The sequence below is a fragment of the Prunus avium genome, chromosome 1 (assembly GCF_965620075.1).
Source record: "Prunus avium chromosome 1, drPruAviu1.hap1.1, whole genome shotgun sequence".
Lineage (NCBI taxonomy): Eukaryota > Viridiplantae > Streptophyta > Magnoliopsida > Rosales > Rosaceae > Prunus > Prunus avium.
In genome coordinates, this window is record NC_142284.1 from 62,159,533 (window position 1) to 62,181,621 (window position 22,089).

Here is a 22,089-nt window from a genome sequence, read left to right on the forward strand (position 1 = left end):
AGGAGAATGTTGAATATTTTTTAATGGAGCTGTTCTATATATATTTATAATTATAAGTATTAGAAGTCAAGGTTTGAGTGGACTTGTCTCAAAGTTTTAGAAGAATGTAAACTGGAACTGTAATTGTTAAGGACATGGTATTTTTGATTAATTATGTCGATACATTTTGGGTTTTTGCTATTAAGATATTGTTCCCAAAATTGTGTTGTCTAACGAGAAAGAAATTCCAACAACTTAATGGAGAAATGCAAGCTCAGACATGTAGCATGAATGTGTGAATAATCTCAGAATACCATATGAGTGAGATGAGCCAAGAACCTTTTAATTATTCAACTGAAATGTAATCATCATAATATTACCAGGGCTGTGATGTGATTGAATGAGGTTAAGATTAACGCAAGTAAACTGAAATCAGAAATACTAAGTGAAATACACAAATTTATTACGGTATTGATTGGGATTGTTTCACAAAGGAAGAAGGTTATGGAATTATAGAACACATCATCAGCTCACACTCAAATAAATGACTTGGTACATTGTGTATGGAAAAGGGCAAAAACACATTATAGAAGCCCTACTTTGAGTGTGGTAGAAACAGATGGTGGGATTGGCTTGTGCCACAATAGCTCAAGCAATAATAATTTTTTTTCTTAAAAAAAAATCAGTTCTTGATGGTGTCCCTAAATTTAACAATGCAATCCAATGCGCGCTCAAATTCACTTTCTTCGAGAGCAATGGTGAACCGACAGTAGCCAGGAATTCCAGTCCAGGAACCACTGTTGATGCATAAGCCAGTAGCCTTGTGAATGACTTCCCTGATGTTTGAGTCATCAAGCTTAACTTCAGACATCGTTTCCTTTTGAGTGCTGCCTCCATCATTAGGCGATTTCTTGAATTTAACACTCTTGTTCAAATAAGATGAGGGCTTGGCCACCATGGAAACACCACCACAGGGTTCAAGCACATCCCAACCACACTTCTCCAGCGTCTATCAGAACAGAAGTAGGATGATTATGAAAATTAAAATGAGAAAGTGCAGGGGAAAACATTACTATAAATTAAGCACCTAAGGAGCCACTCAAGGACGTAGAGATAAGTAATCGAATCATTGATGAGTGAGAAATGAATGTGTGTGCGTGTGAGAGAGAGAGAGAGAGAGAGAGAGAGCGAGTTCACCTCTTTCAGGCGCTTGGATCTACTCTTCAAATTTTTTATATGTTCTGCAATAGCATCCCACAGATCTCCGGGTTTCTGCTCTCTCAGACTCAGCAGCTTCTTAATAGCATATTTGACCGTGTTATGAGGTTTGCTTAATCCTGGAAAGCTATAAAATGTCTCCACCAAAACAGACTGGTTCAAAACAAGGAACCCGAATTTGAGCGCCCCACTCAACATCTTCAAGGACAATTCCCCAAGCAGAGAGACACAGAAGGATGGGTTGCTAGAATTTAGCTTTGACAAACTATCCACCAGATTCCAACCGCCCCAACCCTCAAAGTCAAATTCCAAGCCCGAGAATGAAGTATCAATCACAACTCTAGCTCCAACTTTGGCACAAATAGACAGCAAACTTTCAATCTCTTTGTTGCTGTATATCAAACCAGTTGGGTTAATTGTTGGTCCAGAAATGTATACCCATGGCTTATTCACAGTCTCTAGTTCTCCAGAAAGCAACATATCTGTCAGTTTAAAGCCATCTGCAGGCTTAGTAGGTATAGTTACAATATTTGCTTTCAAAAATTTGGCAGCAGAAACATAGTTCCCATTCGAGCCAGCAGGAAAACACAATGTACCCCCTTCTTGAATGCAGCAAACAACCAGCTTGTTAAACAGAGCTAGCGAGCTGTCAGCATATATAAATTCGGTGCTGCTATCAACTGGATAACCATAAGTACTCTTGATGAATTGCTTGATGCTAGTGGTGACATCTATTTCTGACTCGGCTATATTCTGTCGAGCAAAACTTTCAAAAATAGCAGCCTTGACAGGTGATGGTACACGTAAGAAGCTTTGATCAACATCCATGTGAATCAGGGAAGAGTTCCCTGCCTCACTAATTGACAACTCTGCATTATTGAGGACTGAGATTGCTGAACTAGCAAACCCGATCATCTCTGCTGATTTAGTTGATGCAGTTTCCCTCTGAAGAACATATATGAAAACCAATTGGATAAGCAAACTTGTCTCCATGAATAGGAAAAAGGAAGATTTATTGAAGAATTCAATAAATTTCGCAAAGCAATTAGCAAGTAACAAACCACTGGAATTTTTGGCATAGTAGAAAGTATAATTGACATCAAATAGATTAGTGACAAAACTAAACATACAAAAGAGGGATAAAGAGAGAAAAGATTGTCATGATAATCTTCTCGTGTGAATATTGCATCTTTTCTGAAACTTCCTGGCTAAACACGAGGTAGACCCCAGACTTCCATAACTCATAACTACTCTGTTCCAAATTATGACACAAGGTACACATAACATTCTTCAGATTTTCTTGTCACAAATCAAGCATTATATGCAGACCACGTTTACACTTCACAGAGAGATTTACCATGCCAAGCAATTTAAATGCAACATAGACTTAAGGTGCAAAACCACATTGAATGTTATTTATCCCCTTCCTAATATCATAAACAGAAGACAGACTATCTTCAGCAGAAAACAGAAGATGGAAGATAAAAAGTGCAATTTTCATCCAACCAGAATAACATCTTAGAATGTCTTTGAGAAAGTTATCAAAAGGAAGACTCTATACGTTGACCAAAACATACTTGGTACATTTGTTATTTCTTAGATGTTAAATACTTAAGTGGAAATAAACCCCTTAATAAAAAGGAACTGACATACCTGTGCAGGTGGGTGTCTGTCAGCAAGCTGAAAAGCTAAAAGTTCATGAAAAAGACAACCATAATAACATTGACTAATTGGTGCTGTATTCCCTTCTAGTAGTTCAACGGTCTTCGACAAGGCCTTGAAGATGGCTTCCTCTTCTGAAATTACAAAAGCTACTTCTAGATCTGAATAAACCTGGAAAGATTGTTCGGCTACTATTCATGAGAAGATTTTGCATTTAAAAAAAAAAAAACCTAAACAATAAATTTATACGAAAGAATCTCAACGTTATGGCTTTGAATTAAATTATATAAAAGCCTCCTCCTGAGATAGCCAGGTTAAGCTGGGGAATTTCAGAGTTCATATAAAAAGAAACAATACCTTATTTTTTACTAGGCCACATATAATTGCTGCATGTGACGGCAGAGTAGTTCCTCCAATATATTTGAGGACTCCATTGGAACCTGGAAGGCTGGACAGCTCAAATTGATCAGATATGTCCAGGAACAAACGAGATCCAATTTCTCTCGTAACATCTAAAAGATGCACAAAGGCTGAACTAGTAACAGCCTCATATTCGGCAATCCCAGTAACCACCACCTGTGGCTTCAACTTCCTTATCAGCTCTATCATTAAATCAGACTGGCGAGGTGCTTCAATAACTGTAAGTGAATCCTCTGAAGGATTATCAGTTCCTGCACCCTAAATTGAGAAACAAATGTAGTTACAAAAGATGCCCCAACTACCCAAAGAAAATTCTAAATGGTACTAGGGAACCCATTACCTATAGATAGAAGACTTTTTGAAACTTTTATTGAAAATTAAATATAAATTTGGGCCTTTTTTTTGGTTTCTACATCCTCTTGTTAAGCATATTTGATCTCAGAATACCATATGAGTGAGATCTACAACTTCTCAGTGTTGATCCAAGAATATTTTAATTATTCCACTAAACTGTAATCATCATAATATTACCAGGGCTGTGAGTATCTAATAAAGACTTTGAAATTCGCACTAATGCTTATGGTAAGGTTGCAAGGGCCGACTTTCGGGTTGATAATACATTGACCCACAAAAGTAATAAATAACAAATTAAAATGAAAGTACTGCAACATTGCAAATACCACACCTCAATTGCTAACGACGTTAACCAATTCCTTGGAAGGTGGCGGGTCAGATGTTCATCAACAATTGCAAGACGAGGTGAGAACAGCCGAAGAGCATTTTCTATCGCCACAGCTCTTGAAGGAAAAACAACCACATTCTTGTACAACAAATGAGAGAAAACAAGTCAGAAATGCGGCTCACACTACAGAACAGGAAAAGCGTAAACATGAAGTTCTGCAGGGTTACACTTACAAATATAAAAAAATCTTTAGGTTTCCATGATTTTAGTTCTAAGTTTATTCTTTTATTTTGCTACAAAACTTAGCCTTTGAAAGAAGTATATTTCAACATCACTCTTGGCTGTGTCACTTTGTAAGCAAGGACGGACCACCATATAATTCAAAAAACAAATCACAGCAAATCTATTATGTGTCATACAATAACTAACATAATTAAAAGGAAAAAAAAATTCTACAGGGAATATATATTACTGAAACTATCTGTTTATTATAGCACATAGCATATCAAATGGAACCGAGAAATAAAGTACCAAGACATGAGAGAGAGAGAGAGAGAGAGAGAGAGAGAGAGAGAGAGAGAGAGAGAGAGAGAGAGAGAGAGAGAGAGAGAGAGAGAATTCTAAGATATTTTTATATAATGCTAAAAGCAAGACAATGAATTTATTGCCTATTTTGAACCATGATTTCAAAAGCAATAAGACATTGGTTGAAGATATCTTGATACCTACAAAGCTAAACTAGTAAACTCTCTCTTTCTTGGTCTTTAATCCCCTATAATTATAGTTGTCTGTACGTATGTATATAAATAACAGGGACAATGAGAGTAGACAAGGAAGTTATTTCCTACCAGCTTCTCATCTTTTTTCTTTTTCTTCTGCTTGACAAGCCTACTAATGACTTACAATCTAAATTTAAAATTAGAACATCACATAATCCGTGGGATGGATAGAATAGAACAAAGTTTTGTTGAAAGTGTAATCATAGATCCCAAATATTTAGGTCTTTACACCACAAAAATAGCCAGAGACATCAGTTTAGAAATTCCTAGAGGTATATTCATGCTAATTTTCAAGTTGGGATCTATTTGTCACCTGCAAAATCTCTATATTCAACGGCATTCTTCATTTTATTTTCTCTTTTTTGGGATGGTGATGACCCAAGCAAGTTTATGTGAGATCTTTCTATTGAGTAAATGTGACTTAGTAAGATAACTTGAACGGAGCAAAATCACTTGCATCTAGGAAAAAGAAAGACATGTTCTACACAAGAGTTACTAATAATAATTCATTTGAGGCAGAAAAGGGAAAAGGTTTGATGCAAAAGCATGAACACATAATCAGTATAGTTGATGTCTTCTTACATCAGCTTTGAGTGGAATGCGGTGATATGTTTTCATAAATCCAGCAATGAGATTACGAAAATGTTTGCTTCCAGCTGGTGGCTCATATGTGCCAAAAGAACTCCCTTTCAGAACACTGGCAAGATAAGCTAGGAAGGGAATCTTCTCATCAGCCACAGCATCATCTTCAAATGATAAATCCAAAGAACTGCTGATCTCATGGAAGCCATTGTTAAGAAACTCAAAAATTGTCTTGACCTGTCAGTTTATTCAATTCAGTATCCTTTTAATTTCCCTATCTTTAAGTACAATGAACATTAACTTTGTAAGGATAAATGAAGTGCACCTGATTTGGTTGGCGAAGTTGACAGCTGTAAACCGATAAAGCATGAGAGATTCGGCCACCAGCATTTCCATAGGCCCATGCTGTCCGAGCACAAATAGGCTGATCTCCAGAAAGTCCCATGAAGAACTCAAAACGATGTGGACTGTTCTTTTCAATTTCAACTAAGGCTGAGATATCTGTGTCTGCAGCCTGTAACAATGAAATTTCAAGAGAAGCGCAACTTTGAAGAAGAAATTTCTTTTTTCTATAATTAGGGGTATACTTGCCTGGAGAATTTTAGTCTGCCAAAGCTTGTTAACATGGAAACCACGGCGTTCAAACAAGCGCTTACAAACAGCTTGTCCTGGACGACCCCCCATGTTGAAGATCATTATCCCCATCGGTTTAATGACATCTATTCCTTCCTCCACTGCCCGAGCAATTAGACCTAAGCCAAACTGATCCTCAAGAAAACCCTACATAATGTAGAAAGTTTTTCATAAGAAAACTTTATGTTATGGTTTCTAACAATGAATGGAAATTGGAAGAACTAGCTTATCAATTGACACAGTTGATCAGTTGTCGAAAGCCAAAGTACATATAATTAGCAATCAATTTCCATGTGTAACTAAAGCAAATAATAGAATTGTGATGATATTTATGTAGCACCGGATGCCTCCTAAGATACAATGCAGAATACATTATCAAGGATCTGTCCAAACCTGAAGCGCACAATAATTGCTCAATGAATGTAGAAATTCCTCACTTGCATTCTCTGTAATCATTTTAGACATAGCATCTGGATTTGGGTTAAGAATCTGCAAGAGCACAAACAAGGAAAAAGAATTAGTCAAAATAATGATCCACCTGATATGAACCTTCAAAAATGCCATTTGACAAACTGGCTTTATCACCTTTAAATTGTAATTGTTGACAGTACCTGAGGTATGCATCCAACAATTCGTTCTAGTTGAATATCATTAGCTCTACAATAAGATAGCAGATCTGATTCATGAAACTCTACCCTGTCCAGCAAAGTTTTCTTCTCAGCATCATAGATGGGTTGACCTTTTTCATCCAAAGCATTTAAGTACAAGTTTATCCATGACATCTTTACTGCTCTAGGATTGATATCAAGGCCGTACACCTGAAAAAGGTAGTTTCTTCATCAGTAAGAGAAGCCGAAAAGGCAAAGGATATACGTGGTAAAGTAAGACAAACAAACACAAAATTACCTTCGACGGCAGCCACTTCTCAGCAATGGCAATGGATATCCAACCATTTCCACAACCAAGCTCAGCAACTGTCTTGTCCTTGAAGATAGAATCTGAATGTCTATTTAGTCCTTCAAAAAAAGTAAAGGACCAGTCTTCTGGAACAAAAATACTAGGGATAACCATCATTGTCAATTTCTTCCTACCCTGGTAACCTGCAGTAGCCCAATAACATTTGACAAGCATGGTAAGCAGATATTTGTGTAGCCATTGATGATTGCATAATACATGAAGTATTAAATCCAACCATGATTTCAGATAAATATATTCAACAACCACAATAAATATTTTATTAAAAAAAAACATGTCCATACAAAAGCACTATCCTCATCATATACAAGAATTTTAATTGTTCAGAACTTTCCTGTTCTATTCTATCTTAAGGTCATCTTATAACTCAATAAGATTCAGAAAGACAAATCTTTAAAGATATGTGCGTATGACATTATAAATTGTTTGGTTATCCTACATCTAGAAATAGAAAATTTGTAGTTAACTGAGTGAAAATGAGTCAGTGGAGAAGGAAAAAAGTGACTTGGTTTCCCAGTTTGTTCAGAAAAGAACCAATCAAGGAATAGGATTGGTAAATGAGAAAACGACGAGTAAAAGCAAAAAAGAATCCAAAAAGCCCACAAATTGATACACGCACCCAAAGTAAAAGACAGTGACAGACAACAAATGAAACAATTGTAGTAATTTAGATAATTGGATTCAAAGGATTAAATATTCCATTTCTTCCATTTTCATTCCCTCCATTTTCTCAGCAACCAAACAGGCGACGATACAGCAAAGAAAAAAAAGAAATTTGAATGGGAGAGAGAGAGAGAGAGTGTGTGCATGTTACCTTCATACTGATCGAAGAAGATGTCTTCAATCTGAAAATGGTAGGTCCGGAAGCATTGATCGCAGGCTTCCTTGGAGGGGAAGCGATTCTGGAGGTCCGTGAGGAAGATCCGAGCTTGAGTTCGGGTCTTGGGATCCTCGAGACGCTCCAGTACTGATCTCAAGGCGCCGTATGCGGCATCGCCCGACTGCTGACACCGCTTCAGGAAGTCGTCCACCGATCCTAACGGCACGTCGTTCTTCGCCATTACCACTCTCTTGTTCCTGCTTCCTGCCTGTCGCGAGGTTTCTGTAGGTAGAAGAACGAAGATAGAGAGTGAGATAGATAATGTGTTTGTATATATAGGGGATGGAGTGAGTGGGATTTGATTGTTTATTCTTAAGGAAAAAAGCTGCCAAAGCAAAGTAGAACGCCGGTGAAGGTTGTTCCCGGTTTTTCGTCATGGCCTATTAATATTAATATTAATATTTTGGTTAGACTTTGACCAAGATATTCTCTTTTCCTTTTTCTTACACGTCAAAAATAAATTAAGAGAATTAATATATCAATCAACTGCTAGTCCTCGTCCTCCTAGCACGCTATCGCGCGCTAATTGGCTTATTTTTTCACTTCTAATAATTATTTATACAGATATTCTTCAGAGTGAATTCACATAAAAATAAGAAGAAATGAAAAATACATGTTTGGGCCTAGATCCTTTCGCTTAGAGCACTTCCAGCCATTGCCTCCAATCAGAATCAGGGCAGGACAGGGCCCAAGGCCAGGCGACAGCTTCCAGCGGGCCAAGCTTGCCCGGGCAAGCTGCGGGTCCCACGAAATCGGGCTGGCCTAAACGCAGAACGAGCATGTGCTCCAGCTCAAGGGCGAGCTGACTTCATGATTGACACCAGCCTAATGTCAGCACACATGGTTAAATTTTTTTACCGTTGGTGCGTGCATTTCAAGCCCCAACAATAAAAAAAGTTTAAATTTCGTGCGCTAGCGTCAGCCCTTCTTTTCCACTAACGGCTATAAGCCACGTGGCAGCCTCTAGGATCTTCGATCCAGTTTTCTCCTCCAATTCAATGGCTGCCTTTTTTTTTTTGCATTAAAATTTTGAAAAAAATTTGAAAAATTATTTTAAAATAACCAAAAAATTCTGGATTTTTTTTTTTTTTTTTATTTTATAAATACCTACCAATATTCTTCACTTTCAACACCAAATCCTCATACATTTTCTTCTCTTTCTATAAAAAATTCTCAAAGCCGGAGGGACGTGGACAACCATGGAAGATGTTCTGTTGTGCGAGTGTTGGGTCCAAATTGGTCATTGTCTGATCACGGGCAATGAGATGAAATTCTCTCATATGTGGAGAACAATTCATGCCGAAATTTGTGAAAGATCGAGTTCAACTCGTACGAAAATGGCCTTGTCTAGAAGGTGGAAATTTTTGAACAAATAGTTGCGGAAATGAAGAGATGCGTTGGCAAAAATGAGGGACAACCATTGAAGCGGGGAAAATCTTAGCAATGAGGTAAATTATTTGTAATTTCCATTTTATTAATTTTAATGTCTTAATTTTTTTTTTAATGTTTCTTGCATTTCCAATTTTTTTTTAATGTTTCTTGCATTTCCAATATTTTTGTAATGTTACTTGCATTTCTAATATTTTTTAAATATTTCTTGCATGTTCAATATTTTTTTTATTGTGTCTTGCATTTCCTATATTTTTTTTTAATAGATTTCGCAAACACAAATGTGGTTCGGTGCCATTGGGAAAGGCAAAAAATCTTTCAACCATCAACAATGTTGGGAGGTGGTGAAAAATTGCAAACGATTCAAAATTATTCCCACAGGTCCGACCGTTGTGTTGAACAAGACGCCACTCCATGATTCAACGGCATTAGATTCACATTTGGATTCCCCGATGAGTCAAGACTCACCAATCCAAAAGGAGCCGAGGCTTATTGGTCAAAAAGCGGTGAAGACGAAGAGATGGAGTACTTCCAGCAATGATACTGCAAAAATTTTGGAGCAAATTACAAGGAACGGCACCATGAGAATTGAGTTAGACATCAAAAAAGATGCGGACGCGAAGACAATGAATGAATAATATGCAAGAGAAAAGGAGTATATACGCAAACAAGACATTGAGAAGAAGGATCGGGAAACCATGGCCATGGATACAAGCCATATGTCTCCTAAAACAAAACAATTTTGGAAGTTAGAACAAAGGGATGTTATGAGAAGAAGACTTTTCCGTGACGATGGACCTAGCAACGCCGATTGGTTAAATTATCAAAACCATTAAGTTAGTTTGCTTGCCTTTTATTTAATTGTATTGCTTGTTTTGTATTAAATTAGTTGTAATTCTTGTGTTTTATTTAATTAGTAGTAATTCTTAATTAGTTAAATTGCTTTTCTTTGAGTGAATAAAGAAATCATTCAATAAAATACATTTTTATTCAACACATTGCATACATCAAACAAAACATAATTATAAAAAAAAAAAACCACAACCAAAGCATAATTAAAAATAAACCACAACCAAAGCATAATAAAACATCAACACAAAGAAAAATTAAAAATAAAGCATCTTCACTTCACTTCATTCACCGTCATTGCCTCTCACCGCCCATAAATGCTCCATCAAGTCAACTTGACGTCGTTCATGAATATAAGGCGATTGCATCTTCATATATTGATCAATCATACGGTTCATGAAACGACCGTCCCTGACCAACAGTTCATGCTCCAATGGTTGTCCATTTGGGCCCATGGGCCTTTCATAAATTCTTGTCTAGGGCGTGTTCATGGGATCCGGTTCGAACACGTCTGGAGCATCATAATCATACTCATCCTCCACAATCATGTTATGGAGGATGATGCACATCATCATAATGCTTCTCAGCACCTCCTCATTAAACATATGCACAACACCCCTAATAATTGCCCACCGAGCTTGGAGGATACCAAAGCATCTTTCGACATCTTTCCTGTAACCCTCTTGATAGGCAGAAAATAATTTTTCCTTCTCGGATCGAGGATGCAGAATTGATTTGACAAATGTGGTCCACCTCGGGTAGATGCCGTCTGCTAGATAATACCCCTTCCAGAAGACGGTATTGTTGATTTCATAGGTGATATTCAGGGCTTCACCTCTTAAGACATCGTTGAATACAAGGGATTGACCCAGCATGTTCAGGTCTTTTTGAGATCCGGCAACTCCGAAGAATGCATGCCAAACCCATATATCGAATCTAGCAACGACTTCGAGGATGATGCTTTTTTGCCCTTTCCTATTTCCATAATCTCTTTGCCAGGCAGTTGGGCAATTCTTCTATTGCCAGTGCATACAATCGATGCTTCCAATCATGTCTGGAAAACCTCGAGCTTCGGCTTTTTGTAAAAGCCTTTGGAGGTCCCTAGGCGTAGGTTTGCGGAGATAGTCTCTGGTGTAGAGAGTTTCGATTGCATCACAGAATCTGACCAAGCTCTCTAAAGTATTGCACTTCCCCATCCTAGCAATCTCATCCACCTGATCAGCAGATGCACCATACGCCAGCATTAGTATGACAATTGTAAGCTTTTGCTCCTGAAGAAGCCTAAAAACCCTAGCAACATCACACTTCCGAATGAAGTATGCATCGTAATTGTAAACATCATGGATGACTTTATTGAACAAATGGGGTTGCATTTTATATCGCCCTCGGAAATCAACATTATAGTACACATAATTTGGGATAAAGTAATCTTCCAAAAGATTCTTACCCCGAGAATGCCTATGTCTATCCAAGTTCGAGCCACGACCCTCTTGTGAACCACGGTGGCGGCCTTGCCTTGATAGATCGAGCATACCTACTGCCATGACAACTTGTTCATCATCTTATTGCTGCACCCTTTTTTCTTCAGCTCGTCTACGCCTTCTTTCTTTAATTTATCGACCATGCCTCTCCAAGCATCTCCTCATGTCTGACATTGAGAGTGGAGTATGAAATCTAAAATCTGAGAAATGAAAGGATAGAGAAGATTTGGTGTGTGACGTATGAGCTGAGCCTCTGGTTTTATAGAAAAATTTAGAAGATAGAGATGACACATGGCGCAATTTTAGAGGGTGAAAATCTTATCTGAAATATGAGATTTGTATCTTATAATAAATATCGACACGTGGCACTCGAGAATCTTATCATAAAATCTTATTTGAAATTTTAGATTTGTTTTTTTTTAATAAATATCGACACATGGCAACCGAAAATTTTATCCGAAAAATTCATTCGAATTATGAGATATGAATTTTATAATAAATATTGACATGTGGGAACCCAAAATCTTATCTGAAAATCTTCTCCAAATCAATTGTTTAGGTAAAAAAAATAAAAAATAAAAACGAAAAGTGAATAGTATTTGCCATTTGCCATAGCAATGAGTGGAAACACACCTCGTTTTTGCAATGGCTGCCACTATTCACGTGAAGAAAGATCGATGAAATAAGGGTCCATCACTAATCAAACAAATCAAGCCCAATGACTACTCATATGCACCATTTAACCTTTTATCATGTAGTTCATAGTTTTTAATGTTTTTCTTTAGAAATTAGTGTAACTCTCGTTAAAGAGAACTTAGAAACCATTCTGAGTTCTTGGGCATTCCTTATTTTAATCATCCATTTCATATATCAACAAGATTTTCCTTTTTACCGTTTATAAAGTCAATTTTTGAGCACCACCCAATCCATCTAAATATCTTGAGACGCCTGCATTTCTTGAGCTATCTGAACCCATTGAGCTATCGAGCTTGGTGATACTATGCAACCATCATCTCATTCTAAAGGCCTTGTGGTCGAGGCCTAGAATCTTACGATGAAGAATTTGTTCCTATCTAAGCCATAATCGCTAGAAAAGAAGTCAAGATCATGGTACTACTTGCGTGTTTATTTAAATGATTAAGTTTTAAGCAATTTAGGGTTCGTTTGATAACCATTTCAATTTTAGTTTTTATTTTTTATTTTTTATTTTTTGTGCTAGAATATAGAGGAAAAAGAGGGAGGATAGAAGTGAGAATGAGAATGCAAATGAGATTGGGAGGGAAGATGAGAGGGGAAGATAGAAGGGAGGAGTAACAAAAGTAAAAACTGAAATCTATTTGAAATTGTTTTCACTTTCAAGTTTTTGTTTTCACTTTTGTTACTACTCCCTCCCATCCTCCCTTTCAATTTCATTTTCACTCCCATTATAACTTTCATTTTCCTCTATACTCTAGAAGAAAAAAAAATAAAAAATAAAAAATAAAACTAAAATTGAAATGGTTATTAGACGTGTTCTTAGTTAATGGAGGATATTTTTTGGATTTTGAATGTTTCACATTTGAGACTTCTCTTAAGGCTTTATTGTGTCATTATTTCAAACTTTTAAGGCATATATTTTTACATAAATAATTCAATCCAGTTGGAATTTTATGACTTTTTTAAATTTTATTTTCAATGCATTCTTAGGTCATCTTATGCAGTTTTTGCAATTTAGTCTAAGTGTGAGGCTGAAGCTGCTTTGTCATTAGGTGATAAAGCAGCAACATGCGAGCAGACAGTATATTGACAAAGACAAGCATGCTGCATGTGGTTTTTGAGTAGCACAATTATACAACAAAAGATGAGATGACCAATAAAAAAATGTCTAACAGCATATATTCCTTTGCCTTTATTTGATTGTGTTCCTTTAGGCCTTTTTTTGATTGGATTTCTTGACGCATTAGAGTTTGTTTTGGTCAATTCCGTACGCTTCAGTCGTTCGTCCTCACACACACACACACATAAAAAGGAAAAGTTGCACAGAACATTGCTTTTAACTGATAACGAATTCCATAAATAAAGTCATTAGCTCATATTATTATATAAGCTATCATGTAAAATATTTCCCGTCAAGTCCCAAAGGGAGCCCACTCATGACATCTCTCATGAGCCTTCTGCGTGAGTGAGTGATTGTTTCCTATTTCCACTTTGTCCTTGTTATCATCACGTTCAACTCGTTTACAATTAACTAGTTCTAGTCACGTTAGCTTTATTCCACACTCATGTTAGACTAGGGTCTCATGACTTGTAGCTTGTAAGTTGTAATTGCAAGTTTTAAAATCCAAGAGACAGCAGGCTAGTTCATTACATTATTTGATACACCATCTATGCAACTAAAGTTTGTTTTTCTGACCTCTAAAGACTATACTTGATTCTAGCTACTACTACAAGTAATCATATGCTCTAATAACACTTGGGATGGCCCATCATCCTTCTTTCCAAGTGGCTCCCTTGGCTATTTTGAAATATGGTTTTTTTACACACACTAGGATACCTTAGAACAAAGCCTACAAGAGCCCTATCACTTTTATAAACCAAACCAACCAACACAATCAAACTTAACCACCAATCAGCAATCCAATTTTATGCAGAAGCCTTCTCACTGAGAGAGAACTGCAGTAGTTTTTGTTATGGCAAACCAAACTATTTATCTGTTTCCAAATTGTAGATATGAAAATTGGACAAACTCTTAGGAATATGGGCAATAAGACCATCATGAGAAATAGGAGAAAGTACTGCGGACATGTCTGTTACTTGCAGCCAAATTTTTGTGCAAAAATGCAACCCGGAAAAGGCGATTAAATCTTTTGTAGGCTTCTTATTTTATGCTCGTACTGATCCTTACCTTATGCCATGAAAAGATATAATAGACATGGGAGACCACCCGTCTAGTAAAAATGGAAAAGAGCATATTTAAACAGTGTTTTTGTGAGAAACAAAGCCTACTTGTTTTAATTGCTTATTAAACTTCAACATGCCTACTTCATAAAAAGACTTGGGCTTCAAATCTACCATCCAAGAAGGCCAGAATGCTCTCAACCTTCAAACTTCAGTCGTCATAGAGCATTTAGGCTCCCAAATGAATTTCTCTCCTTTTGCCACTTGCAGGCTCCTTTGCATGCGGAACCACGACAATAACCGCAAACATAACTAAACTCAATCAACCACACACATAACCAAACACAATCATAACCCAAAATGAAAGTAGTTTAGAAGTAGAAGATGCAGGCAGTTCAAAGGCAAATAAAAATAACGAAACACGCGCTTTCAACTGATGCAATCTTCAAATGTAGCCATTCAAGGAGTAGCAACAACATCTTAAAACTCTGTAGAATAAAATTCATCGCCTTCAAGTTCTTTAAGGCCCTTGTTAACTTAAAACATTTTATTGAAATATCAACCAGATAAGGAGCAGAGAAATACAAGAAACTCCAAACTCTGTTCCCCATGCTGAGCTGGAGCACCCATCTGCAATATCAGCTATTTATCAAATAAAGAAGATGCAAGACACATACATATTTTTTGAATGCATTAGAGAAACCAAGTAAGATCTCTTTCTCTACTTTAGCTTGTGAGCACTAGCTTTCTCAGGTCCCATTTAAAATACCTAGACACCATTATATAAAGAGGCTAGTCTTCTCTTAACTTATCATAGGCAAATTTCGCTGATAGAAAAGAATATGTAATTGTCCACATATGTGGTTATGTTGTATGCTATTTATAATAATGAGTTACAAGCATTCGACTCTTGTAAACCACAAGTCACAAGATTCACAACCACAAAACATATACAAGCCAACTCAGTGAAATCTTAATCAAATTGTGACTAAAAAGGAAGCTAAACAAACCAAAAGTAGATGATACCAACTTTACACCAGCGCAAAAAATGTGAAGGAAAAAAAAAATACCTACAAATGAGTACCATCTTTCCTTACAAGTACTTGTTACCTATTTCCTTGTTCATCTGAAATACACAAACATGAAGATACATCTATATATATACAGGGTATTTATCTCCAATGGTCCTTGAAATTTTTAAAAGCCCTCATTTTAGTCCGCAAATGAACCAAAAGATTAAGCATAGATTGATTGATTTGAAAGTTTGAGGATTGAAATGAGGGTTTCAACAAGTTCAAGGATCATTCATGATAAAATCCTATATTTTCTATATATATTATGATCATTAAGGCCAAATTAGGAAGGCAAACATGAAAACATTGGCATCAGTGACTTGAATGAGGGTCTACTAATCTATGGCAAGAATGAAAACCTAATTGGACCGCAAATACCCTAAATTCATAATCTAAGAACCAATTTTATTCAAATTTTGTTTAGAAAATAGAAATGATTGCTAGATTATTCATTTTCAGCAGGAATTCCCTTAGCAATAAACGAAAACCATAAATGAAAATGATAAAAAAATATTGAGAGAAATAAATGGTTGGATCTTTGCTGACCTGCGAAATGAAGCTCAGTGAGTAGCAGAGGTGGTAGAGGCGGCATGAGAGTGAGAATGAGCGTGAGATGAGGAAACAGCAGAAGGAGAAATGAGGCGGTTGTAGACTTGCTCGCCGACGAGGTAGACGCCGAAGGCCACCAGAGCGATGCCGAGGCCGGGAGTGGCGTGGCGGAGCTGATTCGTCAGCATCGGGTGCTTCCTCCACTCGTCCCTCCTCCTGAAGAACTCCCCTGTCGTCCCCAGCGCCTTCTTGCTACTACTCCCCATCCTGTTTCTCTCTTCTTCTTCTTGCTTATTCTCAAAAGTTTTAGCTTTGTAAACTCTGATGATGAATGAATCTCCACTCTTTTTCTCTCTCTCAAAACATATATATTCGGGGGTGGGCTTAGTTTGGGCTCTAAGTCCAATCCATAGAACAAATGGGTCCAGTTTCAGGCCCATCAATGATCACCAACCCACCAACCATAATAGGAAATGAACAACTGGATTAGTGGTGTTTCGTCTCCAAGTTCAAGGAATATTGTAGGAGGGAGGGAGGGAGGCACTCTTACTCTTTCTTCTCAATCTCAACTCTCCAGCCAAGTGAGCAGTTTTTGTATAAAAACAGCTGCAGAGGCTACTGGGGGAGAATTTTGGTCCTCCTTTCAGCCTTTCACTTTCGCCATTGAAATTTTGGAATTTGGCTCTCAACTCTCAAGTTTGGGATGGGGCTTTGTGTTGTTGGACTGGACCTCCTCACTCCCTCTTCTTCACCACTCTTTTCGATTCATAATCTCAGGATTCCACCACTTTCACACTCTAACCTTAGACTTGCAGGCAAATCCAACCTCTTTTTCTTTTTCTTTATTTACTTTTTTTTCATCTCACTGAATTATAAAAACATCCTTTGCTTCCCTTGTATCTATTGTCTCACACTACACTGACTTTGGTGCTGCTGGCAGGCCATCCATTCAATTTCAGGCTCAAGGCTAAGGCTAGAATTGCAAGCTCAACCTTCACTACTTGCTCTGCAAAAGTCGTCAATGTAGATGTAACAAAATTAGATTATATAAAAAATTGACCTTTCTTTGTATTCAATCATCTTCTTTTACAATTCAATTCTGTGAACTGTGTGTGTGTGTTTTTTTTTTCTTAAAGGAAAGAATTTGACTTTGATTATGCAGAAACCAGAGTCTAAAATAGTGAAAGAGAACAGCGTATCCGTGATTCTTTTGGCAGGAGGAAAGGGTAAAAGGATGGGTGTAAGTCCTGTCCTCTTGCTTCTTTCATTCCTCATTTTTGTCAACAATTTCCCATTTTTGGAGTGCCTGCATATGAATGAATATGAATGCTCCATCATCTTCATCTACAGCTTTTGTTTATTCCAATCCTACCAGATGACAATGCTTTTTGTTATGTTTGTGCAAGTAGGCCAGCATGCCAAAGCAATATCTTCCGCTTTTGAGCCAGCCAATTGCATTGTATAGGTAAACTCCTAACACTCTCAGTCAACCCACGTGGGGAATATTTCTAATTTCCTGTAGAGGACTTATTGAGTCAACTACGTTACCCAACTACCAGTGAACGCTCATCTTTTTGTAATGCACTCTCACCATATCCCGGGAGATGATGAATACTGTTTTGAATTTGATGAATGCCAACATGGTTGATTATAATAACAAGTAACTGCTTTGTTTTTATACCTTCAGAAGGATTATAGACTGAATGAATGTTGGTGTTTTAGTCTATTTCGTTGCAAAAGCCAGTCATTTGTAGATAGCGAAGCTTCCTAGCAGACAATACCAGTTTGAATTTGTACATTATTTGACACGAGTCACGAGACATAATTAACCTAAAGTGGCTGAAAACCTGACCTGTTTGTGTCTGTATAGTTCTAGTTGCAATTGTCCTATATGGGACTCACTTGTGTAGGTTTTTTGGCTCATGTCTTGGGGAAGTATAGCTTGTCCTTCTACTCATATTTACTTTTCTTTTTTATTTTCTGGGTACAAGTCTTATGCTCTTCTTAATGTTGTTTGCTGGTTCCATACAGCTTCTACACTTTCTCTCAAATGACTGAAGTGAAGGAAATCATTGTAGTTTGTGATCCCTCCTACAAGGATATTTTTGAAGGTTTCAGTCCTTGCTGTCTTGCCCTCCTCGTAACTTGCATTGCCTCTTGGTCATGTTTTATTTATTGGATGTAGTGCTGCTGGAGCCATTTAGACTAATTTGGTTGGTTATGTTCTCAGAGACCAAGCATAAGATCCAGAAAGAACTTAAATTCACATTACCTGGGAAGGAAAGACAAGATTCTGTTTACAGCGGACTCCAGGTGCATAGAGATTATTTCTTTTCCATTGTCAAAGTCTCTTTTATTTCGTTTTTTTCTTGGAAAAGGCCTCTCATTTGTTGCCTGATATTGAATCTACCTGATAAAAAATTATTATGAAGTCTCTGCTCTTCTTTATCTCAGTCTGTTGCATTAGCTTACTTGATATATGAAACTGAGAAGACTGTCTAATGTAGTTTCTGGGAATATGCTTCCATTTTATGTATACGCCATGCACATAGTGGCCGGCCAGTAGACATATGGACGTCAATAAAACTTCTTAATTTATTTTTCCTTTCGCCTGAATTGAGTTGTATAACAATTATTGAGAGCATAAACTCATCTGCTTATCATTGAATACAACTTCTGTGGACAGGCAATTGATTTGAGCTCCGAGCTTGTTTGCATCCATGATTCTGCTAGACCCCTTGTATCATCTGGAGACGTAGAGAAGGTTTGAGATGGAAATTTCTTTACCTGCGAGCATCTAGTGCATTGGCTTTTATTGTCTCCTGAGTCCTGATATTACATATGTATAGAGCACCTCTCATGATCAGTATGTACTATGTTTTTTATGAGTATTTTTATGGATTATGGTTTAGAAGGGTATAGAGCAATGATGCTTATCTAAATACATCACTGAATGAAGTAAATACATCTTAATACTTATTCCTTTCCTTACACGTTCTGAGCCATCCATAAGCCATTTAATATTGATTATTATCTGAGGGATCAAAACTGCACATTCACCTTGGAAGTTAGCTAGTCTAGGTAAGTTACAGTGGGTACAAAATCCAGGAATGGATTTCACCTAGAATAAATCTTTTTGGATTACCAAATATTTAACCTCTGCCCTTGAGTCAGGAGATGCACACTTAATCACCAAGTGCAGGGGGTAGGTGGTTCTAGGTTCTAGGCTTAGGAATTTATATGTACAGTAAAGCATTTAACTTATGCATGCTTGTTTCCATATTATCTGTTTTTATCCTTAAAATATTTGTGATTTTCCAATAACTATTCAAGAAAACGATTGGACTTGGAATTGTATGCTTTTAGGTTCTTAAAGATGGTTGGTTGAATGGAGCAGCTGTACTTGGTGTTCCAGTAAAAGCTACAATCAAAGAGGTATGTATCAATTCTAATGACTTGCATTCATGTCTATACTCCTTGTTTTCCTTTCAGTGTAACTCATATGTTAGAGTATCTTGTAGCTGCTAGTTTTCATGTTTCCCTGTAGTTTAGTTGTAGTTGATATAGGGTTTGTTTATGCTGATGGAATTTGGTCGATATTCCAAACTTCTTTGGACATTGAAATTATTCTTCTTAAAAGAAAAACATTTGTAAAACTTTTTGTTTCACTCAATAATGCAGTTTTCTGTTCCTATTTTTGTCAACATGTTACAAGGCTCCAGTCTTCAGTGGACGACCATTACTTGCCTTTGAAATGGTTTTTTCTTTATCTCAATTGAAACTAATGGTCCTCTTGATGCTGGGGACCATTACTTCAAGACCATAACAGTAACCCAGTGATAAATTTGGTAAAATGCGCTTAAATTTGTGGAATTGCAACCTAATTGTTGCTTTCCAGTCTAAACACACATTGCTAGACAACTAGAAATTCGCTCTGTCTATCCTCCAGGGTCCAAATAACTCGATTTTCTTCCATGATTATCTGTTTGCTCTTTTTCTTTTCCATTTTTTCTCTCACTTAAACACGTGTCATAGGTTATGCAACCTGTCTGTATATCATCATGATTCACTGTAAATTCTTTTACTCGATTGATCTCATGATTTTCGAAACATCTCTATGCAGGCAAACAGCGAGTCTTTTGTAGTCAAAACTCTGGACAGGAGAACACTTTGGGAAATGCAAACACCCCAGGTTTAATGTTTAAAGCATTTATATCTCTCAGTTGATCATTTGAGGATGTTCTATTTCTTACTGCCTATCAAATCCTACAGGTCATCAAACCTCAGTTGCTCAGAAAGGGTTTTGAGCTTGTAAATAGGTACTAACTGATTCATGTTGCATAATTTGGTTGTATAACAATTGCTAAAAAATGCCTAATACTGGAAAATGAACAAATAAATATCAGTTAATGAGTTCATGTTGATAAATGTTGAGGGACTGAATATATCATAGCCTTTTCCAAATCGTATTTTGTATAATCGGCTAATGTTCCCTTGAGGCTGATACTTGAAGTGCCCAAAGCAGAAGCAGATACTACTAAATCAATTTTATTTATAAAATATCATATCACAAATTGACTACATGGTCACTCACAATAGTATGAAATGCTGACCAAAGAAAGTTAGAATGTGTTTGTGTGTTATGTGAGTGTTGATGTTCAATTGAAACTAATGTCGTCTATCTTTCACATTAAAAATCATTGGTATACATATTCTGAACAATTGTACGTACCACAGAGAAGGCCTTGAAGTGACTGATGATGTCTCTATTGTCGAGCACCTTCCACATCCTGTGTACATCACTGAAGGATCTTACACCAACATCAAGGTAGTGAAACATCTTATTCAAGCTTGATTCTTGAGAATTGGAATATTTAACTTTACTATAATACCAATGTTAAGCCCTCTAATCTCTGGACGTAAAAGCTTCTCAGTGTATTCCGGAGTTCATTCTCTGCAATACATGACAGAAATATCGTTCATTGAATATAAACAATGTGGTGCTGGTGTTTTGCAGGTCACAACCCCGGATGATTTATTACTTGCAGAAAGAATATTAAGTATGAGCTCTGGAAAGTCTTCTGAATAATCTACATCTTCTGATTCTGTCCCAGTGCTTGTAGTTTTACTGTTCTTCCATTTTTGTCGAAACTCATGCTGAAAAAGAACTTCACCCAAATAGGAAAAAAAAGAAACCTCAATAAGTCTTCTGTAGCAAGCAAGAAAAAGGCTAAATTCTAAATTGAATTTGCCTCTTTTTGTTGATAGGAATAGGAACTATATCTTATTGTACTATTGATTGTGCCCGAATTATCAAAAGATATTCCCTGTATTTGTATCATTGTCTGTTGATTCTGTGATAACTGCAGTCTGCAGCCACAATATCGAGCAAATGAGCTTCTCTCTGTAAATATGTTTCACCTCAAGATGCGCTTGTGTGTGATTAGAAGCTCAACATAATTCAGAATAGTCCTTTCATTCGGCAGGTTTTTAGTAACATTATTAATTACTAACTCGGAATCACCCTTAATTTGGACCTGTTTATAACCATTTCGACCCGAACCAAACCTTATTTGAAATCACTCCCTAAGATTCCTAGCACCTGCAACAATTAGGTTTGCATATTCATCTTGAAAACTGAAACCGTCCTATTATCGTTTTTTTTTATAGTGTGGAAGAAAAAATAAACCTAATAGTCAGCCAATCAATAGTGGGTTTCTAATAGTTTCCTATAAATTAATTTACCCGAAAACTAAACTGCACGTTATTTTTATAATATTTCATATCGAAAATCAGCCCAACAAAAAATGACAACGGCTTCTAACTCAATGAAAAAAGAACATAGCACTTGGCAAATTATAAAGTTGATTCCTGAATGAATTATTCCGTCAGTGTCGCTTGTATCCACTTTACGATCAGATCAGATCTGGTAGATTTTTTTATGGTTCAATGATCTGGTAGATTTAATTCCAATCATTTGGCGCAATACCATTCAAAATAATTGACCAATTAAGCAAGTTGGCCTATGAGAGAGAGTTTCACGTCGGTACAGCCAACTGAG

General features: G+C 36.8%; 4 protein-coding genes across 5 annotated transcripts; 1 reads left to right on the plus strand and 3 right to left on the minus strand.

The window, feature by feature from the left end:
- Positions 1–406: 406 nt before the first annotated feature.
- On the minus strand, positions 407–8,168 carry MMT (methionine S-methyltransferase). The gene is made up of 12 exons (XM_021968887.2): positions 7,745–8,168; positions 6,862–7,055; positions 6,567–6,773; positions 6,349–6,444; positions 5,914–6,102; positions 5,648–5,836; positions 5,323–5,559; positions 3,965–4,099; positions 3,217–3,537; positions 2,851–3,030; positions 1,177–2,142; positions 407–988 (listed from the first exon to the last, which is right to left on the minus strand). Exons 1-12 carry the CDS (start codon positions 7,989–7,991, stop codon positions 662–664), a joined length of 3,288 nt encoding a protein of 1,095 aa, XP_021824579.2. The 5' UTR covers positions 7,992–8,168; the 3' UTR covers positions 407–661.
- A 2,896-nt stretch (positions 8,169–11,064) lies between these two features.
- On the minus strand, positions 11,065–11,592 carry LOC110765738 (uncharacterized). Its single transcript, XM_021968946.1, has one exon. The coding sequence runs from the start codon at positions 11,590–11,592 to the stop codon at positions 11,065–11,067; it is 528 nt and encodes a 175-aa protein (XP_021824638.1).
- Positions 11,593–14,812: 3,220 nt separating this feature from the next.
- On the minus strand, positions 14,813–16,372 carry LOC110765691 (NADH dehydrogenase (ubiquinone)s). Its single transcript, XM_021968893.2, has 2 exons — positions 16,026–16,372; positions 14,813–15,036 (listed from the first exon to the last, which is right to left on the minus strand). Exon 1 carries the CDS (start codon positions 16,292–16,294, stop codon positions 16,040–16,042), a length of 255 nt encoding a protein of 84 aa, XP_021824585.1. The 5' UTR covers positions 16,295–16,372; the 3' UTR covers positions 14,813–15,036; positions 16,026–16,039.
- Positions 16,373–16,508: 136 nt separating this feature from the next.
- ISPD (Nucleotide-diphospho-sugar transferases superfamily protein) lies at positions 16,509–21,369 on the plus strand. 2 transcript variants are annotated; one of them, XM_021968891.2, is made up of 12 exons: positions 16,509–16,843; positions 16,969–17,057; positions 17,191–17,268; positions 17,438–17,493; positions 18,060–18,139; positions 18,259–18,341; positions 18,715–18,792; positions 19,395–19,463; positions 20,152–20,220; positions 20,301–20,347; positions 20,766–20,856; positions 21,046–21,369. In XM_021968891.2, the coding sequence occupies exons 1-12, from the start codon at positions 16,732–16,734 to the stop codon at positions 21,115–21,117; spliced, it is 924 nt and encodes a 307-aa protein (XP_021824583.1). In that variant the 5' UTR covers positions 16,509–16,731; the 3' UTR covers positions 21,118–21,369. The 2 variants fall into 2 exon arrangements, with proteins under 2 accessions (XP_021824583.1, XP_021824584.1); XM_021968892.2 differs by having other exon boundaries at positions 16,969–17,051.
- Positions 21,370–22,089: the final 720 nt, after the last annotated feature.

Coding starts and splice junctions, on each gene's coding strand:
- MMT (XM_021968887.2), bottom strand. CDS start 7,991: ATGGCGAAGAACGACGTGCCGTTAGGATCGGTGGACGACTTCCTGAAG. Junction 6,445..6,566: donor TTGTTGGATGCATACCTCAG/GTACTGTCAACA, acceptor GTGCTCTTGCAG/ATTCTTAACCCAAATCCAGA. Junction 989..1,176: donor GATCCAAGCGCCTGAAAGAG/GTGAACTCGCTC, acceptor CTGTTCTGATAG/ACGCTGGAGAAGTGTGGTTG.
- LOC110765738 (XM_021968946.1), bottom strand. CDS start 11,592: ATGGCAGTAGGTATGCTCGATCTATCAAGGCAAGGCCGCCACCGTGGT.
- LOC110765691 (XM_021968893.2), bottom strand. CDS start 16,294: ATGGGGAGTAGTAGCAAGAAGGCGCTGGGGACGACAGGGGAGTTCTTC.
- ISPD (XM_021968891.2), top strand. CDS start 16,732: ATGGGGCTTTGTGTTGTTGGACTGGACCTCCTCACTCCCTCTTCTTCA. Junction 18,793..19,394: donor CATCTGGAGACGTAGAGAAG/GTTTGAGATGGA, acceptor GTATGCTTTTAG/GTTCTTAAAGATGGTTGGTT. Junction 19,464..20,151: donor TAAAAGCTACAATCAAAGAG/GTATGTATCAAT, acceptor ATCTCTATGCAG/GCAAACAGCGAGTCTTTTGT.